This window comes from Protopterus annectens, chromosome 6.part1 (genome assembly GCF_019279795.1).
Source record: "Protopterus annectens isolate FY-2018-M chromosome 6.part1, PAN1.0, whole genome shotgun sequence".
Lineage (NCBI taxonomy): Eukaryota > Metazoa > Chordata > Ceratodontiformes > Protopteridae > Protopterus > Protopterus annectens.
Window position 1 is genome coordinate 83,763,617 of NC_056738.1, and position 19,847 is coordinate 83,783,463.

Consider the following 19,847-nt stretch of genomic DNA (forward strand, 5'->3'; position numbering starts at 1 on the left):
AGCCCCCAAGGTTTAGCAGGAACTGGCCTTCCAAAAATTGGTCCTTTCCAGACTCCTCTAAATCTCAGAGAGGCAGGAATAGACGTTCCAGAGGCAGAAATCAATCCAGAGGAGGTGCCTACAGAGGACGCCAGTGGCAAGGCAATAACCAACGAGGCACAGACACATCCACTGCCACTGCAACAGGACAATCACAGTGACTTGGCTCTGACACCGCCTACCAGGGAACAAATAGCAGCACCCTTAGGCGGAAAGTTAGCCTTATTTTCAAAAAAATTGGCACTATATCACAAGAGACAAGTGGATTTTACAAACTATAGACCAAGGCTACAGGTTTCATTTCCACACCTTACCAGTAAAACGAGGAATGCCAAACCTACCTCCAAATCAAAAAACAGAAGCTCTAAAACAGATAGCTCAATTAACAAAGATGAGAGCTGTGGAAAGGGTACCACCTACAGAACAGGGCAAAGGATTCTACTCCAGACTCTTCCTAGTACCAAGAAAAGAGAAAAGTTGGAGACCTATTCTCGACCTGTCCGCTTTAAACACATTCATCATTGTTCCAAAATTCAAAATGCTGACCCTACAGCAACTTCTTCCCATGCTGGGCAAGGAGTGTTGGCTGGTAACTCTAGATCTCAAGGAGGCATACCTGCACGTCCCCATACGACCAAATTGCAGAAGATACCTCAGATTTCTTGCAGGATCAGAGCATTATCAATTCTCAGCATTGCCCTTTGGCTTATCTACTGCCCAGAGTATTCACAAAATGCCTGGCATCAGTAATCGCTCATTGCAGGCTACAGGGAATCCAAATTTATCCATACCTGGACGACTGCCTGATACAAGCGGACAACAAAAGCAAGCTGACAAAAGACTTACAAAGAGTCATTTGCTTACTACAAGCCCTGGGATACACAGTCAATTTAAAAAAGTCAAGACTGATACCATCCCAAACAAGAACATTCTTGGGTGCAGAATTGGACACAGTAAAACAGATGGCATTCCTAACTGCAGAAAAACAAGAACAACTCCCTCTTTACTTCTTGGCATTAACAAAGCAGAACAAAGTAACAGCAAGGAAAGTACTGCAGGCCTTGGGCTTCATGGCATCATGCATAATCCTGGTCCCCCATGCCGGACTGCATATGAGAAAGCTACAGTGGTACCTAAAGAATTTATGGTCTCAACACAGGCACAGCTTAGAAATCGAAATACCACTAATCCCATGCCTGAAACAAGAGTTCCTATGGTGGTCTCAAGCATGCCAGTCAAACCCAGGCTTGCCCTTCCACAACTTTCAAGCAAGCCAAAGCATCACAACGGACGCCTCAGACCTAGGTTGGGGGGCACACATGCTGGACAAATGCATACAAGGATTATGGACTCCAGACCAGCTGCACCTGCACATAAATCAAAAAGAAATGCTGGCAGTAAAACTAGCAATCCAGAATTTCAGACCATTCCTCAAAGAAGGCCATTTAATGATAAGGACAGACAACACCACAGTCATGTGGTACATCAACAAACAGGGAGGCACTCATTCATACCCCCTATGCCGAATGACTCTGGACCTATGGAATATGGCTCTGAGCTACAACATCCAGTTACAGGCAATATTTGTACCGGGAAAAGAAAACATCCTAGCAGACATGTTAAGCAGAACTACCTCGGATGCTCACGAATGGATGCTACACCCGGACATCTTCAAGGCCATCACAAAGAAATGGGGAATGCCACAAATAGACCTATTCGCATCCCCACTCAATCACCAGCTCAAGAAATTCTGCACAAGGACATACCACCCACTTGCATGGAAGGTGGACTCTCTATCCTTCAGTTGGAAAGGCCTGACAGCATATGCATTCCCACCTCTTCCTTTGATGCACAAGGTACTACTGAAAATCAAAGAGGAACGTCCAAGGATAATCCTGATAGCTCCAAATTGGCCAAGACAACACTGGTATCCATTGCTGAGGAGCATGTCTCGGGGGAGAACGTGGACACTACCCCTGATGCCTTTGATGTTAACTCAGAACGACTACAGCATCATGCATCCAAACCTAAAAACTCTACAACTGACTGCCTGGAACATTACATAACAGCAACTAACCCAGATTTATCCCAAAGGGTTAAAGACATTATCCTTGAGGCCCGCAGACCTTCAACAAGAAGGAACTATGCAGGAAAATGGAAAAGGTTTGTCATTTGGAGTACTGAAAGAGGAAAAGATGTGTCAAAGATAGATATTGCTAACATCCTGGAGTACTTGGCAGAGCTTCTCCATACAGGCCTGTCCTATTCCTCCATCAAGATACATGCATCAGCTATTTCTGCAGAATACAGCTTCGATCCCCCTGTCTTCTCACATCCTCTACTCAGACAGTTCCTCAGAGGAATCAAGAATGTAAAACCTCCTAGGAAACCACCATTACCAGCATGGGACTTGAACTTTGTGCTAGAAAAATTGACACTCCCTCCATTTGAACCAGCAGCAACAGCAGATCTTCAACACCTATCCTGGAAAACTGCTTTCCTACTGGCAATTACTTCAGCAAGAAGGGTTTCGAACTACAGGCCTTAATGGCAGTACAACCCTTCCTAATCTTCCATCAAGATAGAGTGTCCATGAGAACTAATCCTACATTTATGCCTAAGGTGGTATCCAGAGTGTCTCTAAACCAGGCAATCCACCTACCTACCTTCTTTCCCAATCCACAGAACAGGGGGAAAGACTGCTGCATACCTTGGATGTACATAGACAGTTGCGCTACTACCTGGACAGAACCAAGGGCAATAGAAAAACTGACCAGCTTCTAGTAGCTTATGCAACAGGAAGGGAAGGAAAAGCAATTTCCAAACAGACAATCTCCAAGTGGATAGGAAATTGCATAAGATTCTGTTACTCCTACCATGGAAAGCAAATTCCACAGAACATAAGACCTCACTCTACAAGGGCTACAGCCACTACCACAGCTTTCTTACGAGGAGTGGCTACCAAGGACATTATTGAGGCGGCTACTTGGACCTCCGTGCATACATTTGCCAAGCATTACAACTTACCTCTATACTCTAGATCCCGAGCAGGGTTTGCCACTGCTGTATTGCAAGGGATCCTAACTACACCATAATTCTTCTTCCTCCTCCCCTAGTTTGGCTATGGTATTCTACCCATTTGTTAGGACTGCAGATGCATCCTTGAAGGACATAGTACAGTTTTGTACCTACCATAAATGTAGATGTCCGAACAGGATAGCATCTGCAGTCAGGATTACCCACCCTCCTTCCCCTCTGTGGTACTCCTAGGGTATTTATCCTCCTTATAGCTAGCTAGGGGGGGGATCTCTTATGGTGTATTTGTTTGTATATATGTACATACATGCTTATTTTTTGTGTTTGCCTACTATTTTTTTTGGAAACATTGGCATTTACCCAAAATTTAGTTTTCCAAGAGGGCAACTGGCATCTGGGGCAAGAAACACTGAGGAAAATGGCGTCGGCTGATGCCTTTATACCCGAAGACCAGCAGAGATGACGTCGGGTGAAGTGCGACACCAGCCGAGGCCAGACCCAGACTTTGGAATCCGGCCGACCGAAGGGCTGCCTGACGACAGGACAACCCATTTGTTAGGACTGCAGATGCTATCCTGTTCGGACATCTACATTTATGGTAGGTACAAAACTGTACTTTTTGAAGAGTTGTGTTAGGTATGATGGATCTGTGTTTTGTGGTGGCTACCAGTGATGAGGGATAGCCCAGGATACATTAAGTGAATGAAGTGCCATAATAAATACATAGGTTGCAGAGTTATGAGAAGAAGTAGGAATTGGAAACTTAACTTTTAAAAACATTTTAGCCAGAATTTGATTACTGCTTCAGTATTTTAGTTGTCTTGTAACAGAAGGTTATACCTTTATTTTTTTACCTCATCCTTGAATTTAACTAAATATATCTTGTTTTGTTGTCTGTTACTGGTTTTCTTCATGTCCTTCAAGGATGCATCTGCAGTCATAACATATGGGTTGTCCTGCTTCAGGCAGCCCTTCGGTCGGCCGGATTCCAAAGTCTGGGTCTGGCCTCGGCTGATGTCGCACTTTCCCCGACGTCATAGCTTCTGGGATATAAAGGCATCAGCCAACACCATTTTCCTCAGTCTTTCTTGCCGCGCGGTGCCCGAAGCAGAAGCTGTTCGCAAGTGCCGGTCAGTCAGATCCAGAGATTTCAGCTACCGAATACTTCGAAAAAAGCTAAGTACCCCGTTGGGGACTCTTTCTTGCCCACGACGTATCAGCTTGTTTAGCCTGTGCCTCCTTCAACTGACAGACTCTTAGACGTCGGTCGGAGTTTGCAGAAGAATTTTCCGGATCCGCTTTTGCATATAAAATGCCGTCGGAGACTCCGACTACGCATTTGGCCAAAAAACGCAGGGAAAAGGACCGTCACTCGTGGCCCACTGTTTCGGCTGAAACCATGGCTAGGCCTACCGCGAGTGTCTCGGTTTCGGCTGAAACCGAGCCCTCGGTTCTTCCTACGACAGAAACCTTACCTCCAACAACCGAGGCCAGAGAGGCCCCGGCTGAATCGGCTTCAGAAATCCCTACCGAAGCTAGCGCTCAAGATTTGTCCGACACCATTCCATTGGACATTTCTACACCTGCACGTGGGGCAGCTAGGCCCCCAGCTTCTATGTCTATTAAGGCCTTCTCCAGGGCTAAAGCTGCCAAACTTTCAAAAGCTTTACCTGCCAAATCTACTTCTCAGAGGCCTTCCTCAAGTTCTCAGATTCTCAGTCTTGCTGAGGACCTTGTATCCTTGATTAGGGGTTCCCAACCTCTCCCAGACAAAAGGCCTAGGACTGAACCCTTTGAACCTGTCTCCTCTGATTACTCCACGGATGGATCTGATTTGTCAGACCATCAGGAAGGGGCCTATTCTCCTTACGAGGATTCAGATGCTGAAGATTCTATCCCTTCTGCCTCCCCTCCTGAAGAATTTTCCTTTGGGGAGACCTTGCACTCTATGAGGGAACACTTTCAATGGCAGGGTCAGGATTTTTCTGATTCTAGAAAAAGGCTAAGGACTTTTTTACATTTGCCCCAGCATAGGCCCTTAGCCATACCACCAGTGCTAACTGTAATTGATGATGTGTATAATGATGTTAGTTCTGCACCTGATTCTCTTCCTCCGGCCCCTGCCAAACCTGACAGATATTACAGGGTCCCGGATTCACACTTCCACCTGTATAAAGCCCATGCTGCAGATCCAGAAACTATTTCACAGGGCCCAAAAGGTGTTGCAGCTGCCACTGCCAAAAATCCCTATCCTCAGAAAGAGAGTCTAGAGCAGTAGAGAGATGGAGTAAACAAGTCTATACATTTGCTACTCTTTCTGCCAGGGCTTTAAACTGTCAATTCCATATGATACAGTACCAAGAATATTTGTTAGATCAGCTGAATAAGAAGCTTTCTTCTCCTGAACCTTTAGACCGTAAATCCCTTCAGGATTTGGTACACAACTCTCAGCAGGTCAGTAATCATTTCTTAAAATGTGGCTATGATGCACTGGAGGCTTCATTTAGATCAGCTATGACTGAGGCAGTAATTCGTAGGCATGCCTGGCTAAAAGAGCAATCCCTGCCAGACCATGTCAAGGCTAAGCTCCTAGATGCTCCAATGGAGAAACAAAGTTTATTTGGCTCCCCTGCACAGGAGATTCTAAAGAAGGTGGAAGAAAAAGCAAAATCTTTGCAAACAGTAAAGGAATTTCTACAGGTCCAACCTCCGAGGTTCAGCAGAAACTGGCCTTCCAAGAATTGGTCCTTTCCAGACACCTCCAGAGCACAGAGAGGCAGGAATAGACGCCCTCGAGGCAGAGGTCAATCAAAGGGTGCCTATAGGGGCCGTCAGTGGCAGCCTGCCAACCAGAGGAGTACTGCCACAACTGCAACTACAACCACTAGCACAGGACAGACACAATGACTTGACTCTGATTCCGCCTACCAGGGAACAGCTGGAAGCTCCCTTGGGTGGAAAGCTGGCTTTATTCTCAAAAAACTGGCATTGCATTACAAAGGACACATGGACATTGCAAACAATAGACAATGGATACAGGTTTCAGTTCCACACTTTACCAAAAAGGAGCGGAATGCCAAACCTACCAACAAATCAGAAGCCAGAGGCTTTAAGACAAATCAAAAATTTACTTCAGATGAAAGCGATAGAAAGGGTACCATCTATGGAACAAGGCCAAGGATTTTACTCCAGACTATTCCTTGTACCAAGAAAAGAAAACCAATGGAGGCCTATTCTCGACTTGTCCGCACTGAACACATATCTCATCGTACCAAAATTCAAAATGCTGACCCTACAGCAACTTCTTCCCATGTTGGGCAGGGAGTCTTGGCTGGTGACTCTAGATCTCAAGGAGGCATACCTGCACGTCCCTATCTGACCAGATTGCAGAAGACACCTCAGATTTCTTGCAGGATCAGAGCATTATCAATTCTCAGCATTACCCTTTGGCTTATCTACTGCGCCCAGAGTATTCACGAAATGCCTGGCATCAGTAATTGCACATTGCAGACTTCAGGGACTTCAAATCTACCCATACCTGGACGACTGCCTAATACAAGCGGACAACAAGACAAAATTGATAAAGGATTTGGCCTATGTCATACACCTGCTACAGGCCTTGGGATACACAGTCAACATCCAAAAGTCAAGACTAGTGCCATCCCAAAGGATAACCTTTTTGGGTGCAGATCTGGACACAATAACTCAGATGGCTTTTCTCACAGAAGAAAACAAAACAACTTCCAGATTATTTCATGACTTTGACAAGACAAACTTGGCTTACTGCAAGGAAAGTCCTGCAGGCCCTGGGTTTCATGGCATCCTGCATAATCTTGATCCCACATGCCAGGCTGCATATGAGAAAATTACAATGGTACCTAAGGAATGTATGGTCTCAACACAGACACAGTCTAGTAACCATGATACCAATCATTCCATGCCTTCAAAAGGAATTCCTGTGGTGGGCTCAGGCCTGCCAGTCCAACAGAGAGGGTTGCCTTTCAAGAAACCAAAACCAAGGCAGACCATCACCACGGACGCCTCAGACCTAGGATGGGGAGCACACATGGAAGACAAATGTATCCAAGGCCTATGGTCTCAAGGACAGCTAAACTTGCACATAAACCAAAAGGAGATGCTGGCAGTGAAGCATGCAATCGAGGCATTTAAACCATTCCTCCAGCAAGGACATCTGCTGATAAGGACAGACAACACCACGGTCATGTGGTACATAAACAAACCGGGAGGCACGCATTCCTACCCTCTATGCCGGATGGCAGTGGATCTGTGGAACCTAGGCCTGAATCTCAATATCCAGCTGCAGGCCATATTTGTACCAGGAAAAGAGAATTCACTAGCAGACAGCTTAAGCAGGACTACCACGGATGCTCACGAATGGATGCTGCATCCAGACATCTTCAAACTCATAACAAAGAAATGGGGATTGCCAGAGATGGATCTGTTCGCCCAATGCCCTAATAGTGTATGCATTCCCACCTCTCCCATTGATGTACAAGGTTCTTCTGAAGATCAGGGAGGAACAGCCAAAGGTGATACTAATAGCTCCGGACTAGCCAAGACAACACTGGTATCCTCTACTGAAAAACATGTCTCAGGCAAACTCATGGCCTCTACCCCTATGGCCTCTTCTAACGCAGAACAATTTCAAGACCCTGCATCCAAACTTGAAAACTCTGCAACTAACTGCCTGGAAAATTGCTTAAAACCAAACCAAACTGTCTTATCTCAGAGGGTCAAGGACATTATCCTGGAGGCTCGCAGACCCTCCACAAGGAAGGCATACTCAGCTAAATGGAAGAGATTCCTCATTTGGAGCACATCAAAGGGCACAGATGTTACAGTGGCAAACCTAGCACACATCCTAGAATACTTAGCAGAATTGTTCCACAATGGCCTGTCTTACTCTTCCATTAAGATTCATGCTTCAGCAATTTCAGCAGAATACAATATGGATCCTCCTATCTTCTCTCACCCTCTACTCAGACAATTTCTGAGAGGGATCAAAAATGTTAAACCTCCAAGGAGACCCCCTCTACCTGCATGGGATCTCAACTTTGTGCTGGAAAAATTGACACTACCTCCTTTTGAACCAGCAGCATCAGCAGACTTACAGTTTTTATCTTGGAAAACTGCTTTCCTTCTGACAATCACTTCAGCAAGAAGAGTATCCGAGCTACAGGCATTAATGGCAGTGCAGCCTTTCCTTATTTTTCACCAGGATAGAGTGTCTCTGAGAACCAATCCAACTTTCATGCCAAAGGTGGTATCCAGGGTATCCTTGAACCAAGCCATTCATTTGCCTACGTTCTTCCCTAACCCACAGAACAAAGGAGAGAAACTCTTGCACACCTTGGATATACACAGACAACTATGCTACTGTCTGGACAGAACTAAAACCAGCAGAAAAGCTGACCAACTTTTTGTAGCCTATGCAACTGGTGTGCAAGGAAAAGCAATTTCCAAGCAGACAATTTCAAAATGGATAGGAAATTGCATTCACTTTTGCTACTCTTTTCATGGAAAGACAGCTCCTGAACATATCAGGCCTCATTCCACAAGGGCCACAGCCACCACTACAGCTTTCCTACGAGGGGTGGCTACCAAGGACATTTTAGAAGCTGCTACTTGGAGCTCCGTGCATACATTTGCCAAGCATTATAATCTACCTTTATACTTCAGATCCCTAGCAGGCTTTGCAACTGCAGTTTTACAGGGGATCTTAACTACACCATCCTTTTCTTAGTACCTCCTCCCCCAGTTTGGCTATGGTATTCTACCCATATGTTATGACTGCGGATGCATCCTTGAAGGACATAGTACAGTTTTGTACCTACCATAAATGTAGATGTCCGATAGGTATGCATCTGCAGTCAGGATTACCCACCCTCCTTCCCCTCTGTGGTACTCCTAGGGTGCTTACTCCTCTTTCAGCTAGCTGGGGGAATCTGTTATGGTGTATTTGTTTGTTTGTTTGTATATATGTATATATTTTTTGCTACTGTTTGGAACATTCAACATTTATCCAAATTTAGCCTTCCTAGAGGGCACCTGGCATCTGGGGCAAGAAACACTGAGGAAAATGGCGTCGGCTGATGCCTTTATACCCCAGAAGCTATGACGTCGGGGAAAGTGCGACATCAGCCGAGGCCAGACCCAGACTTTGGAATCCGGCCGACCGAAGGGCTGCCTGAGGCAGGACAACCCATATGTTATGACTGCAGATGCATACCTATCGGACATCTACATTTATGGTAGGTACAAAACTGTACTTTTTTTGTATATTGAAATATCAGCGTGCCTTGTGCAGCAAGTACACTAATGGGCAATCTCTAAACCCATTTTTCTGTGCTGCTTGAATTCCCTATATTCATTGGTCATCTCTCTGAAGTGTGAGATCCATAGTCCGTGAGTTTCACAATTAATGAAAAACAAAGTGGCAAACACATGGAATTGAAGGGTTTTTGCAGCTTTGCCCTCCACACCTGTGCTACTTGTGTATACTTAGTCTGAAGTCACTGCACCTTTGAATTAAGATGAATGCATGAAACTAGTGCATCTTTGGACTTTATGTATATCCTCCCCCCCCCCTTTTTTTTTTTTTATTTAGTTTTGCTGTTCTGAGGATCACAGTTGTAGTTTGCTAACTGTAACAGGAACTTTCCTTCTCACAGTGTTCCTCTGTCGCAAAAACTGATTTTTTGCCACCCTGCATAAGGCAAGCCTTACATAAACGTTAAGTGCAATGAAGAATGAAGTTAGTTCATAGTCTGAAAATGCTTCGTTTTATATGTAGACAACTCTTCTAGCTTAAAATAAGGTGCAGTGTTTTAAAACTTTTTTTTTTTTTTTACATATACAAGGTACAAGAGAACTCACCAGGACACAGAGCTGGGCTGGAGCCATTTTTTGACTTTGTTGTCTCTATCAATGACACACGTTTGGTAAGCCTTTTATTTAATTGCGAGTTTAAGTTGAGCATTTTCACTACATTAATGCTTTTTCTATGCATTTTCTTATTTTAATTACTAGTTATTAGGCATTTTATTGTAAACAAATTGAGCTGACCTTTATTTCAGGTGTACCTCGAGAAAGGGCACATGAATGTGATCTGCAGCATTAGAAAATGTATAATTGTACCTATGGTGTTCATACCACATTTTCAATTTACTTCTGTTTTACGAAGTACCAGAGGTATGGAGCTGACCAGAAGTACTTTCATAGCAGAAAGTATACAAAGTATACCGTTAATGTAAACATGTGTCTGTGCGACTTTTTGAAGATATTAAGGCACATAGTCTTAGGGTTAGCAGTTGGCAAAAATCCAAATAATTCTAAGTTATGACTTAATGAGTAGATGTGGTACACTTGCATTCTTTATTGAAACCTGTATAAGTCCACACAGCGATGACCTCTGGTCTGTTATCTGGTATCTGCTCTCTTTGTTGATTTGACTAAGATGTTTGACACAGTAAGCTGTCCTATGTATGTTTCCGGTGGGTAAACTTTGATGTTCATCGTGCATACAGCTGCAATAATCACAGATGGGTTTTCTGCCGTCAGGCGGGTCCTCGGTCGGCCGAATTCCAAAGTCTAGGTCCGGCGTCTGTTGTTGTCGCTTTCTTTCCTGACGTCAGTGCGACAGGGGTATACAAGACACAGCCAATGCCATTTTCTTCAGTCTTTTTTGCCACGCGGTGCCCGAAGCAGAAGCAGTTCGCAAGTGCTGGTCGGCCAGCTCCTGAAATTACGAAAAATTGGAAACCGAAGTCTTCTTTAAAGCCAAGTACCCCGTTGGGGAAACTTTTCTTGCCTCAGACCGATGTCAGACAAAGTTAACAATTGTATTTCTTGTGGGAAGCAAATACCGCATAAGGATTTCCATTCCCTCTGCATACCTTGTTTAGGCCCAGACCACGATGTCTCGGGCTGTCTCTTTTGCGCTACTTTCAATAAACGCACTATTAAGCGTCGGGCGGAGTTCGCCCAGCACTTTTTTGGTAAAGCCTTTGATTATAAAATGTCGTCGGAGACTCCGACTACCGTTTTGTCCAAAAAACGCAAGGGCAAAGACCGACACCACGCCAAAACCGGCTCCACGTGGTCCGGTTCTCAGCGAGATGCCTACGCAGCCCCTGACTACCGACAACACTTCTTTGGCGGTGTCTTCTGTAACCGAGACCGCAGGTACCTTGGCCCATACCCAGACTACAATCACCGAAGCCACTGTGAGTGTTGAGCCTCCTAATGTAGACAGGTCCACTTCCACCCATGGTGTCTTTAGACCCTCATCTTCCTTTTCCATAAAGGCCTTTACTAAGTCCAAATCAGCCATGCATCCCAAGAGGCCTGTTGCACAGGGCCCATCTCCAGGCCCCATGCCTAAAAAGCAGATGCTAAAAAATGGCTGAGGATTTAATTACTCTTATCAGGGGTTCCCACCCCCCTCCAGACAAGAGACCCAGAGTGGAGGAAGATTCTCCCTCTTCTGACCAGGGCTCAATTTTTTCAGAACATTCTGATGAAGAGGAACACTCGTACTCCCCTTTTGAAGATTCTGATGCAGAGCAGTCCATTCCTTCTGTATCTCCCCCAGAGGATTTTTCTTTTGGGGAAACCTTGCACACCTTGAGGGAACGCTTCCATTGGAAGGCCAAGACTTTTCTGATTCCAAGAAAAGACTTAGGGAATTTCTTTTGTTACCTCAGCACAGATCTCTGGCGATACCTCCTGTCTTGGACATACTTGATGATGTTTACTTGGAGGCTTGCCTTAGTCCGGATTCCCTGCCTCCTGCCCCAGTCAAGCCTGATAGGTACTACAGAGATGTCCTTCATGGATGCATCTGCAGTCATAACAAGTGGGTTGTCCTGTCGTCAGGCAGCCCTGCAGTCGGCCGGATTCCAAAGTCCGGGTCCGGCTTCGGCTGATGTCGCACTCCACCCGACGTCATCTCTGTTGGTCTTCGGGTATAAAAGCATCAGCCGACGCCATTTTCCTCAGTCTTTCTTGCCGCGTGGCGCCCGAAGCAGAAGCTGTTCGCAAGTGCCGGTCGGTCGGATCCAGAGATTACTTCTACCGAATACTACTTCGAAGACTTCTAAAGCTAAGTACGCCGTTGGGGACTCTTTCTTGCCTCAGCCGATGTCAGAAAAAGTTAACAATTGTTTAACCTGTGGGAAACAAATACCTCATAAAGATTTCCACTCTTACTGTCTGCCTTGTTTAGGCCCAGCCCATGACGGCGTAGCAGCCTGTTCGGCCTGTGCCTCTTTCAACCGAGCGCTTAGGCGTCGGTCGGAGTTTGCAGAACAGTTTTTCGGTTCTGATTTTGCATACATTATGCCGTCGGATCCTCCGACTACCCAATCTACCAAAAAAACGCAAAGATAAAGACCGACACTCGCGGTCCGGTTTCAGCGAAACCACGGTAAAGTAAACATGAGTGTCTCGGTTTCGGCGAAACCGAGAAAACTGATCAAAGTACAGCTGAACCTATTCTTACAGCTGAGGCCCTGCTACAACTCTTGAATCGACCTCAGAAATTTTACCCACTACGGTGGTTGACTTATCAGACACCATCCCTTTGGATGTCTCTACCCCAGCACGTGGTGCTGCTAGGCCTCCAGCAGCCATGTCCATTAAGGCCTTCGCCAGGGCTAAAGCAGCCAAGACTACTAAAACAGTGCCTGTTAAAGCCCCCACATCCAGGCCCTCTTCTAGTTCTCAAATGCTTTCTTTGGCAGAAGATTTAATTTCTTTAATTAGAGGATCTCAATCTCACCCAGACAGGGCCTCTCAGCCCCAGAGAAGAGACCTAGGGCAGAGCCCCTGAGCCAGTGTCTTCTGATGATTCTGCTGATGAATCAGACATTACTGACCAGCCAGAGGCTCCCTTCTCCAATTTTGAAGATTCTGATGCTGAAGAATCCATTCCAGCTGCTTCCCCACCAGAAGAATTCTCCTTTGGGGAAACCTTGCATGCCATGCGAGAACAGTTCCAATGGCAGCAACAGGATTTTTCAGACTCCAGAAAAGACTTAGGACCTTTCTGCACCTCCCACAGCACAGGCCCTTAGCTATACCTCCTGTTCTCTCTGTGGTGGATGATGCTTTCAATGATGTTTGCTCCGCTCCAGATTCTTTACCCCAGCCCCTGCCAAACCAGACAGATTTTACAGGGTGCCAGATACTCATCACCACCTTTACAAGGCCCCACTTGCAGACCCAGAAACTATATCCCAGGGTCCCAAGGCAGTAGCAGCGACCACAGCTAAAAACCCTATTCCTTCTGAAAGGGAAGCAAGGTCATTAGACAGATGGGGTAAAAGGTCTACACTTCAGCTACTCTCTCAGCTAGAGCTTTAAACTGTCAGTTTCACATGATACAATACCAAGAGTTTATGCTTGATCAGTTAACTAAAAAACTAACCACTGATGAATCTCTTGATAAGAAATATGTATTAGAGATGGTAAGTAACATACAACAGGTTAGCAACCATTCCTTAAAATGTGGCTATGATGCACTGGAGGCTTCATTTAGATCAGCCATGACAGGCACAGTGATAAGAAGGCATGCATGGCTAAAGGAACAAGCTTTACCGGATCATGTTAAAGCTAAGTTGCTAGATGCTCCTATGGACAAGACAAGTTTGTTTGGTACACCTGCCCAGCAGGTTATGAAGAAAATGGAAGAAAAGGCAAAATCTGTTCAAACTGTTAAAGATTTCTTGCAGGTTCAACCCCAAGGTTTAGCAGGAACTGGCCTGCCAAAATTGGTCCTTTCCTGACTCCACAAAATTTCAAAGGGGCAGGAATAGGCGTTCCAGAGGCAGAAACCAATCCAGAGGAGGTGCCTACAGAGGGCGACAGTGGCAAGGTAACAACAGAGGCACAGACTCAGCCACTGCCACTACATCAGCACAACCACAGTGACTTAATCCTAAATCCGCCTACCAGGGAACAAATAGCAGCTCCTCTAGGCGGAAAGTTAACCTTATTTTCAAAGAACTGGCACTACATAACAAAAGACAAGTGGATTTTACAAACCATAGATCAAGGTTACGGTTTCACTTCCACACTTTACCAGTCAAAGAGGAATGCCAAATCTACCTCCAAATCAAAAAACAGAGGCTCTACGCCAGATAATGGAGTTAGCAAACATGAGAGCTGTGGAAAGAGTGCCAACAGCAGAACAAGGAAAGGGGTTCTATTCCAGACTATTCCTAGTTCCAAGAAAGGAAAAAAGTTGGAGACCAATTCTCGACCTGTCCACCTTAAATACATACATCATTGTCCCAAAATTCAAAATGCTGACCCTACAGCAACTTCTTCCCATGCTGGGCAAGGAGTCTTGGCTGGTAACTCTAGATCTCAAGGAGGCATACCTGCACGTCCCCATTCGACCAATCTGCAGAAGATACCTCAGATTTCTTGCAGGATCAGAGCACTATCAATTCTCAGCATTGCCCTTTGGCTTATCTACTGCGCCCAGAGTATTCACAAAATGCCTGGCATCAGTAATCGCCCATTGCAGACTACAGGGAATTCAAATTTACCCATACCTGGACGACTGCCTGCTACAAGGGACAACAAAAGCAAGCTGACAACAGATTTACAAAGGGTCATTTACTTGCTACAAGGACTGGGATACACAGTCAATTTACAAAAGTCAAGGCTGATACCATCCCAAACAAGGACATTCTTGGGCTGAATTGGACACAGTACAACAAATGGCATTCCTGACTACAGAAAACAAAAAGAACTTCCTCTTTACTTCTTGGCACTAACAAAACTGAACAAGTTAACAGCAAGAAAAGTTCTGCAGGCCTTGGGCTTCATGGCATCATGCATAATCTTGGTCCCATTTGCCAGACTACATATGAGGAAACTACAGTGGTACCTAAAGAATTTATGGTCCCAACACAGACACAGTCTAGAAACAGAAATCCCACTAATTCCATGCTTAAAACAGGAGTTCCTATGGTGGGCTCAGGCATGCCAGTCATACCCAGGCCTACCCTTTCGCAGATGTCAACCAAGCCAGACCATCACAACAGACGCTTCAGACCTAGGATGGGGGGCCCACATGCTGGACAAATGCGTGCAAGGATTGTGGACACAGGATCAACTTCACCTGCACATCAATCTAAAAGAAATGCTGGCAGTAAAACTGGCAATCCAAAAGTTCAAACCATTTCTCAAAGAGGGCCAGTTGATGATAAGGACAGACAACACCACAGTCATGTGGTACATCAACAAACAGGGAGGCACTCATTCATACCCCCTATGCAGAATGACCTTGGAGCTGTGGACCCTGGCACTCGGCTACAACATTCAATTACAGGCAATATTTGTACCGAAGAAAGACAATACTCTAGCAGACATATTAAGCAGAACCACTTCGGATGCCCACGAATGGAAGCTGCACCCGGACATCTTCAAGACCATCTCAAAGAAATGGGGAATGCCACAGATAGACCTATTCGCATCACCTCTCAATCACCAGCTCAAAAAATTCTGCACAAGGACATTCCACCCACTAGCATGGAAAGTGGACTCACTCTCCTTCAACTGGAAAGGCCTAACAGCATATGCATTCCCACCTCTTCCTTTGATACACAAGGTACTACTAAAAATCAAGGAAGAACGTCCAAGGATAATCCTGATAGCTCCAAACTGGCCAAGACAACACTGGTACCCACTACTGAAGAGCATGTCTCGAACAATATGTGGCCAATACCCTGATGCCTTTGATGTTAACTCAGAACAACTACAGCATCATACATCCAAACCTAAAAACGCTGCAACTGACTGCATGGAACATCACATAGCAGCAGCTAATCCAGAACTTTCCCAAAGAGTTAAAGACATTATTCTTGAAGCACGTAGACCTTCAACAAGAAGGAACTATGCTGGAAAATGGAAAAGGTTTGTCATTTGGAGTACGGAAAGAGGAAAAGATGTGTCAAACATAGATATGCCTAACATTCTGGAGTATCTGGCGAACTTCTTCATTCAGGCCTGTCCTACTCCTCCATCAAGATACATGCATCAGCTATTTCAGCAGAATACAGCTTTGATCCACCTGTTTTTCGCACCCTTTGCTCAGGCAGTTCCTCAGAGGAATCAAGAATGTAAAACCTCCAAGGAAACCACCATTACCAGCTTGGGATTTAAACTTTGTGCTAGAAAAGTTGACACTATCACCCTTTGAACCAGCAGCAACAGCAGACCTACAACACCTGTCATGGAAAACTGCTTTCCTACTGGCAATTACTTCAGCAAGGAGGGTTTCTGAACTACAGGCCTTAATGGCAGTGCAACCCTTCCTAATCTTCCACCAAGATAGAGTGTCCATGAGGACTAATCCTACATTTATGCCCAAGGTGGTATCCAGAGTGTCTTTAAACCAGGCAATCCACCTACCTACCTTCTTTCCCAACCCACAAAACAGAGGGAAAGAATACTGCATACCTTGGATGTTCATAGAAAGCTACGCTACTACTTGGACAGAACAAAAAATAGCAGAAAGACTGACCAACTTTTTGTTGCCTATGCAACAGGAAGGGAAGGAAAAGCTATTTCCAAACAGACAATCTCCAAATGGATAGGAAATTGCATACGATACTGTTACTCCTTCCATGGAAAACCAATTCCACAGAACATAAGACCTCATTCTACAAGGGCAACAGCCACTACCACAGCCTTCTTACGAGGAGTGGCAACCAAAGACATTATTGAGGCGGCTACTTGGACCTCCGTGCATACATTTGCCAAGCATTATAATTTGCCTCTATATTCCAGATCCTGAGCAGGGTTTGCCACTGCTGTACTGCAAGGGATCCTAAACACACCATAATCTACTTTTATCCTCCTCCCTAGTTGGCTATGGTATTCTACCCACTTGTTATGACTGCAGATGCATCCATGAAGGACATAGTACAGTTTTGTACCTACCATAAATGTAGATGTCCGAACTGGATAGCATCTGTAGTCAGGATTACCCTCCCTCCTTCCCCTCTGTGGTACTCCTAGGGTGTTTACCCTCCTAATAGCTAGCTGTTGGGGGGGAGTCTTTTATGGTGTATTTGTTTGTATATATGTACATATATGCTTATTGTTGTGTTTACCTCTATCTATTTGGAAACATTGGCATCTATCCAAATTTTAGCCTGCAAGAGGGCTACTGGCATCTGGGGCAAGAAACACTGAGGAAAATGGCGTCGGCTGATGCTTTTATACCCGAAGACCAACAGAGATGACGTCGGGTGGAGTGCGACATCAGCCGAAGCCGGACCCGGACTTTGGAATCCGGCCGACTGCAGGGCTGCCTGACGACAGGACAACCCACTTGTTATGACTGCAGATGCTATCCAGTTCGGACATCTACATTTATGGTAGGTACAAAACTGTACTTTCCTAACTCTCACCAATTTCTTTACAAAAGCCATAATGCTGACCCTGAAACCATTTCTCAGGGCCCCAAGGAAATGAAGGCCTCTACTGCTAAGAATCCACTACCTTCCGAAAGAGAGTCTAGAGATCCTTAGAAAGGTGGGGAAAAAAGGTATATACCTCGGCCACCTTAGCCATGAGGGCCTTAAATTGTCAGTTCCATATGCTTAAATATCAGCAGTTTCTGTTATCACAATTAAGAAACAAAATGTCTCAACCTGAACAACCAGATTTGAAGGAGTTGCAGGATATGATGCATAGTGCAGAACAAGTGGGTAAACACACCTTACAATGTGGCTATGATGCCCTAGAGGCCTCAAGTAGAGCTGCTGTGACAGGATCAGTCATTCGTAGACATGCCTGGCTTAGGGAACAAACCTTACCTGATCATGTTAAAGCTAAACTAGTAAATGCTCCTTTACAAAAGGATGTACTATTTGGTACTAATGCTGAGGAGATACTACGGAAAATGGAAGAAAAAGCTAAATTTATGCAAACTGTCAAAGCTTTTCTACAGGTTCAACCACCACGTTTTAGCAGAAATTGGCCTTCAAAAAACTGGTCGTTTCCAGCCACGGACAAGCCCCAAAGAGGTAGATACAGGCGCACAAGGGGCAGAGGACAATCTCAAGGATCATATAGAGGCAGACAATGGCAAACTCCAGCACCAAGAGGTGGCGAAGACAGTGCACAACAATACAGGAAACAAACCCAATGACTTCCCCCTTTTCATGCCAAGCAAGTCTCAGCTGGCAGCACCCTTAGGAGGAAAGCTGGCATTATTTACAAGAAATTGGCATATTATCACAACAGACAAATGGATCCTGGACATTATAAACAGAGGCTACAGATTTCATTTTCACACACTTCCAAAAATGAGAGGCATGCCGAACCTGCCACACAATCAAAGGGCAGAGGCTCAAATACAAATTTCAAAGCTCATGGACATGAAAGCTATTCAAGAGGTACCTACTCACGAACAAGGTCAAGGTTTTTATTCCAGACTATTTCTGGTACCAAGGAAAGGAACCGACTGGAGACCCATTTTGGACTTATCCATCCTAAACACATTTCTATTCGTACCAAAATTCAAGATGCTCACATTACAGCAGCTTCTTCCCATGCTGGGCAAGGAGTTTTGGCTGGTAACATTGGACCTGAAGGAAGCATACCTGCATGTCCCAATCAGACAAAGCTGCAGAAGATACCTCAGATTTCTTGTAGGTTCAATCCACTATCAATTCTTTGCATTGCCCTTTGGCTTATCTACTGCACCCAGAGTATTCACGAAATGCCTGGCATCAGTAATTGCCTACTGCAGACTTCAAGGGATACAAATTTACCCTTATTTGGATGACTGCCTGATCCAAGCGGACAGCAAGCACATACTTCTGGAACATCTGGCTTCTGTAACACGGTTATTGAATTCTCTGGGATACACAGTCAACAAAGAGAAATCCAGGCTAACACCAACTCAGAAAATAACTTTCCTGGGTGCCAACTTGGACACAAACACCCAGATGGCCTATCTTACGCCAGAAAAACAGGGGCAACTAACTCAGTACTTCAAAATGCTAGCAAATTGTACCAGGCTCACTGCAAGGCAAATCCTGCAGGCTCTGGGCTTCATGGCATCTTGCATTCTTTTAATCCCATGTGCAGAGTTGCATATGAGAAAACTTCAATGGTACCTAAAAAGCCTATGGTCTCGACACAGCCACAGTTTGGAAACAATAATACCAATAATCCCATGTTTGCAAAAGGAATTTCTATGGTGGGCCCAAGCATGCCAATCAAACACAGGTCTTCCATTCTGCAAGCCTCAAGCAAATCAAATCATCACAACAGACACCTCAGACTATGCCTGGGGGGCGCACATGACAGACAGGTGCATTCAGGGCAAATGGTCCCAAAAGGAAAAGCACCTTCACATCAATCAAAAAGAAATGCTAGCAGTGATAAATGCAATTACAGCTTTCAAGGACCTCCTGCATCCAGGGCAATTATTGATAAGAACAGACAACACCACAGTAATGTGGTACATAAACAAACAAGGAGGAACACATTCATATACCCCCTGTGCAGGCTAGCCATGTCACTTTGGAACTTGGCTCTGGAATGGCAAATCGAACTTCAAGCACGGTACTTGCCAGGATTGGAAAACACACTGGCAGACAATCTAAGCAGAAATATGACAGACCCACACAAATGGAAGTTGCATCCTCAAGTGTTTACAAAGATAATCCAAGCGTGGGGAAGGCCAGACATAGATCTCTTCGCCTCCCACAGGAATCATC

The 19,847-nt window shown here is 45.1% G+C and overlaps 1 protein-coding gene across 3 annotated transcripts in view; it reads left to right on the forward strand.

Annotated features, from left to right (window-relative positions):
- Positions 1 to 19,847, forward strand: part of GORASP2 (golgi reassembly stacking protein 2) — a 1,358,808-nt gene that overhangs the window by 367,893 nt on the left and 971,068 nt on the right. For all 3 annotated transcript variants that reach the window (XM_044075519.1, XM_044075518.1, XM_044075517.1), the window contains exon 2: positions 9,957 to 10,037. In XM_044075519.1, the coding sequence (XP_043931454.1) occupies positions 9,957 to 10,037 (81 nt within the window). The remainder of the gene's footprint in view (positions 1 to 9,956; positions 10,038 to 19,847) is intronic.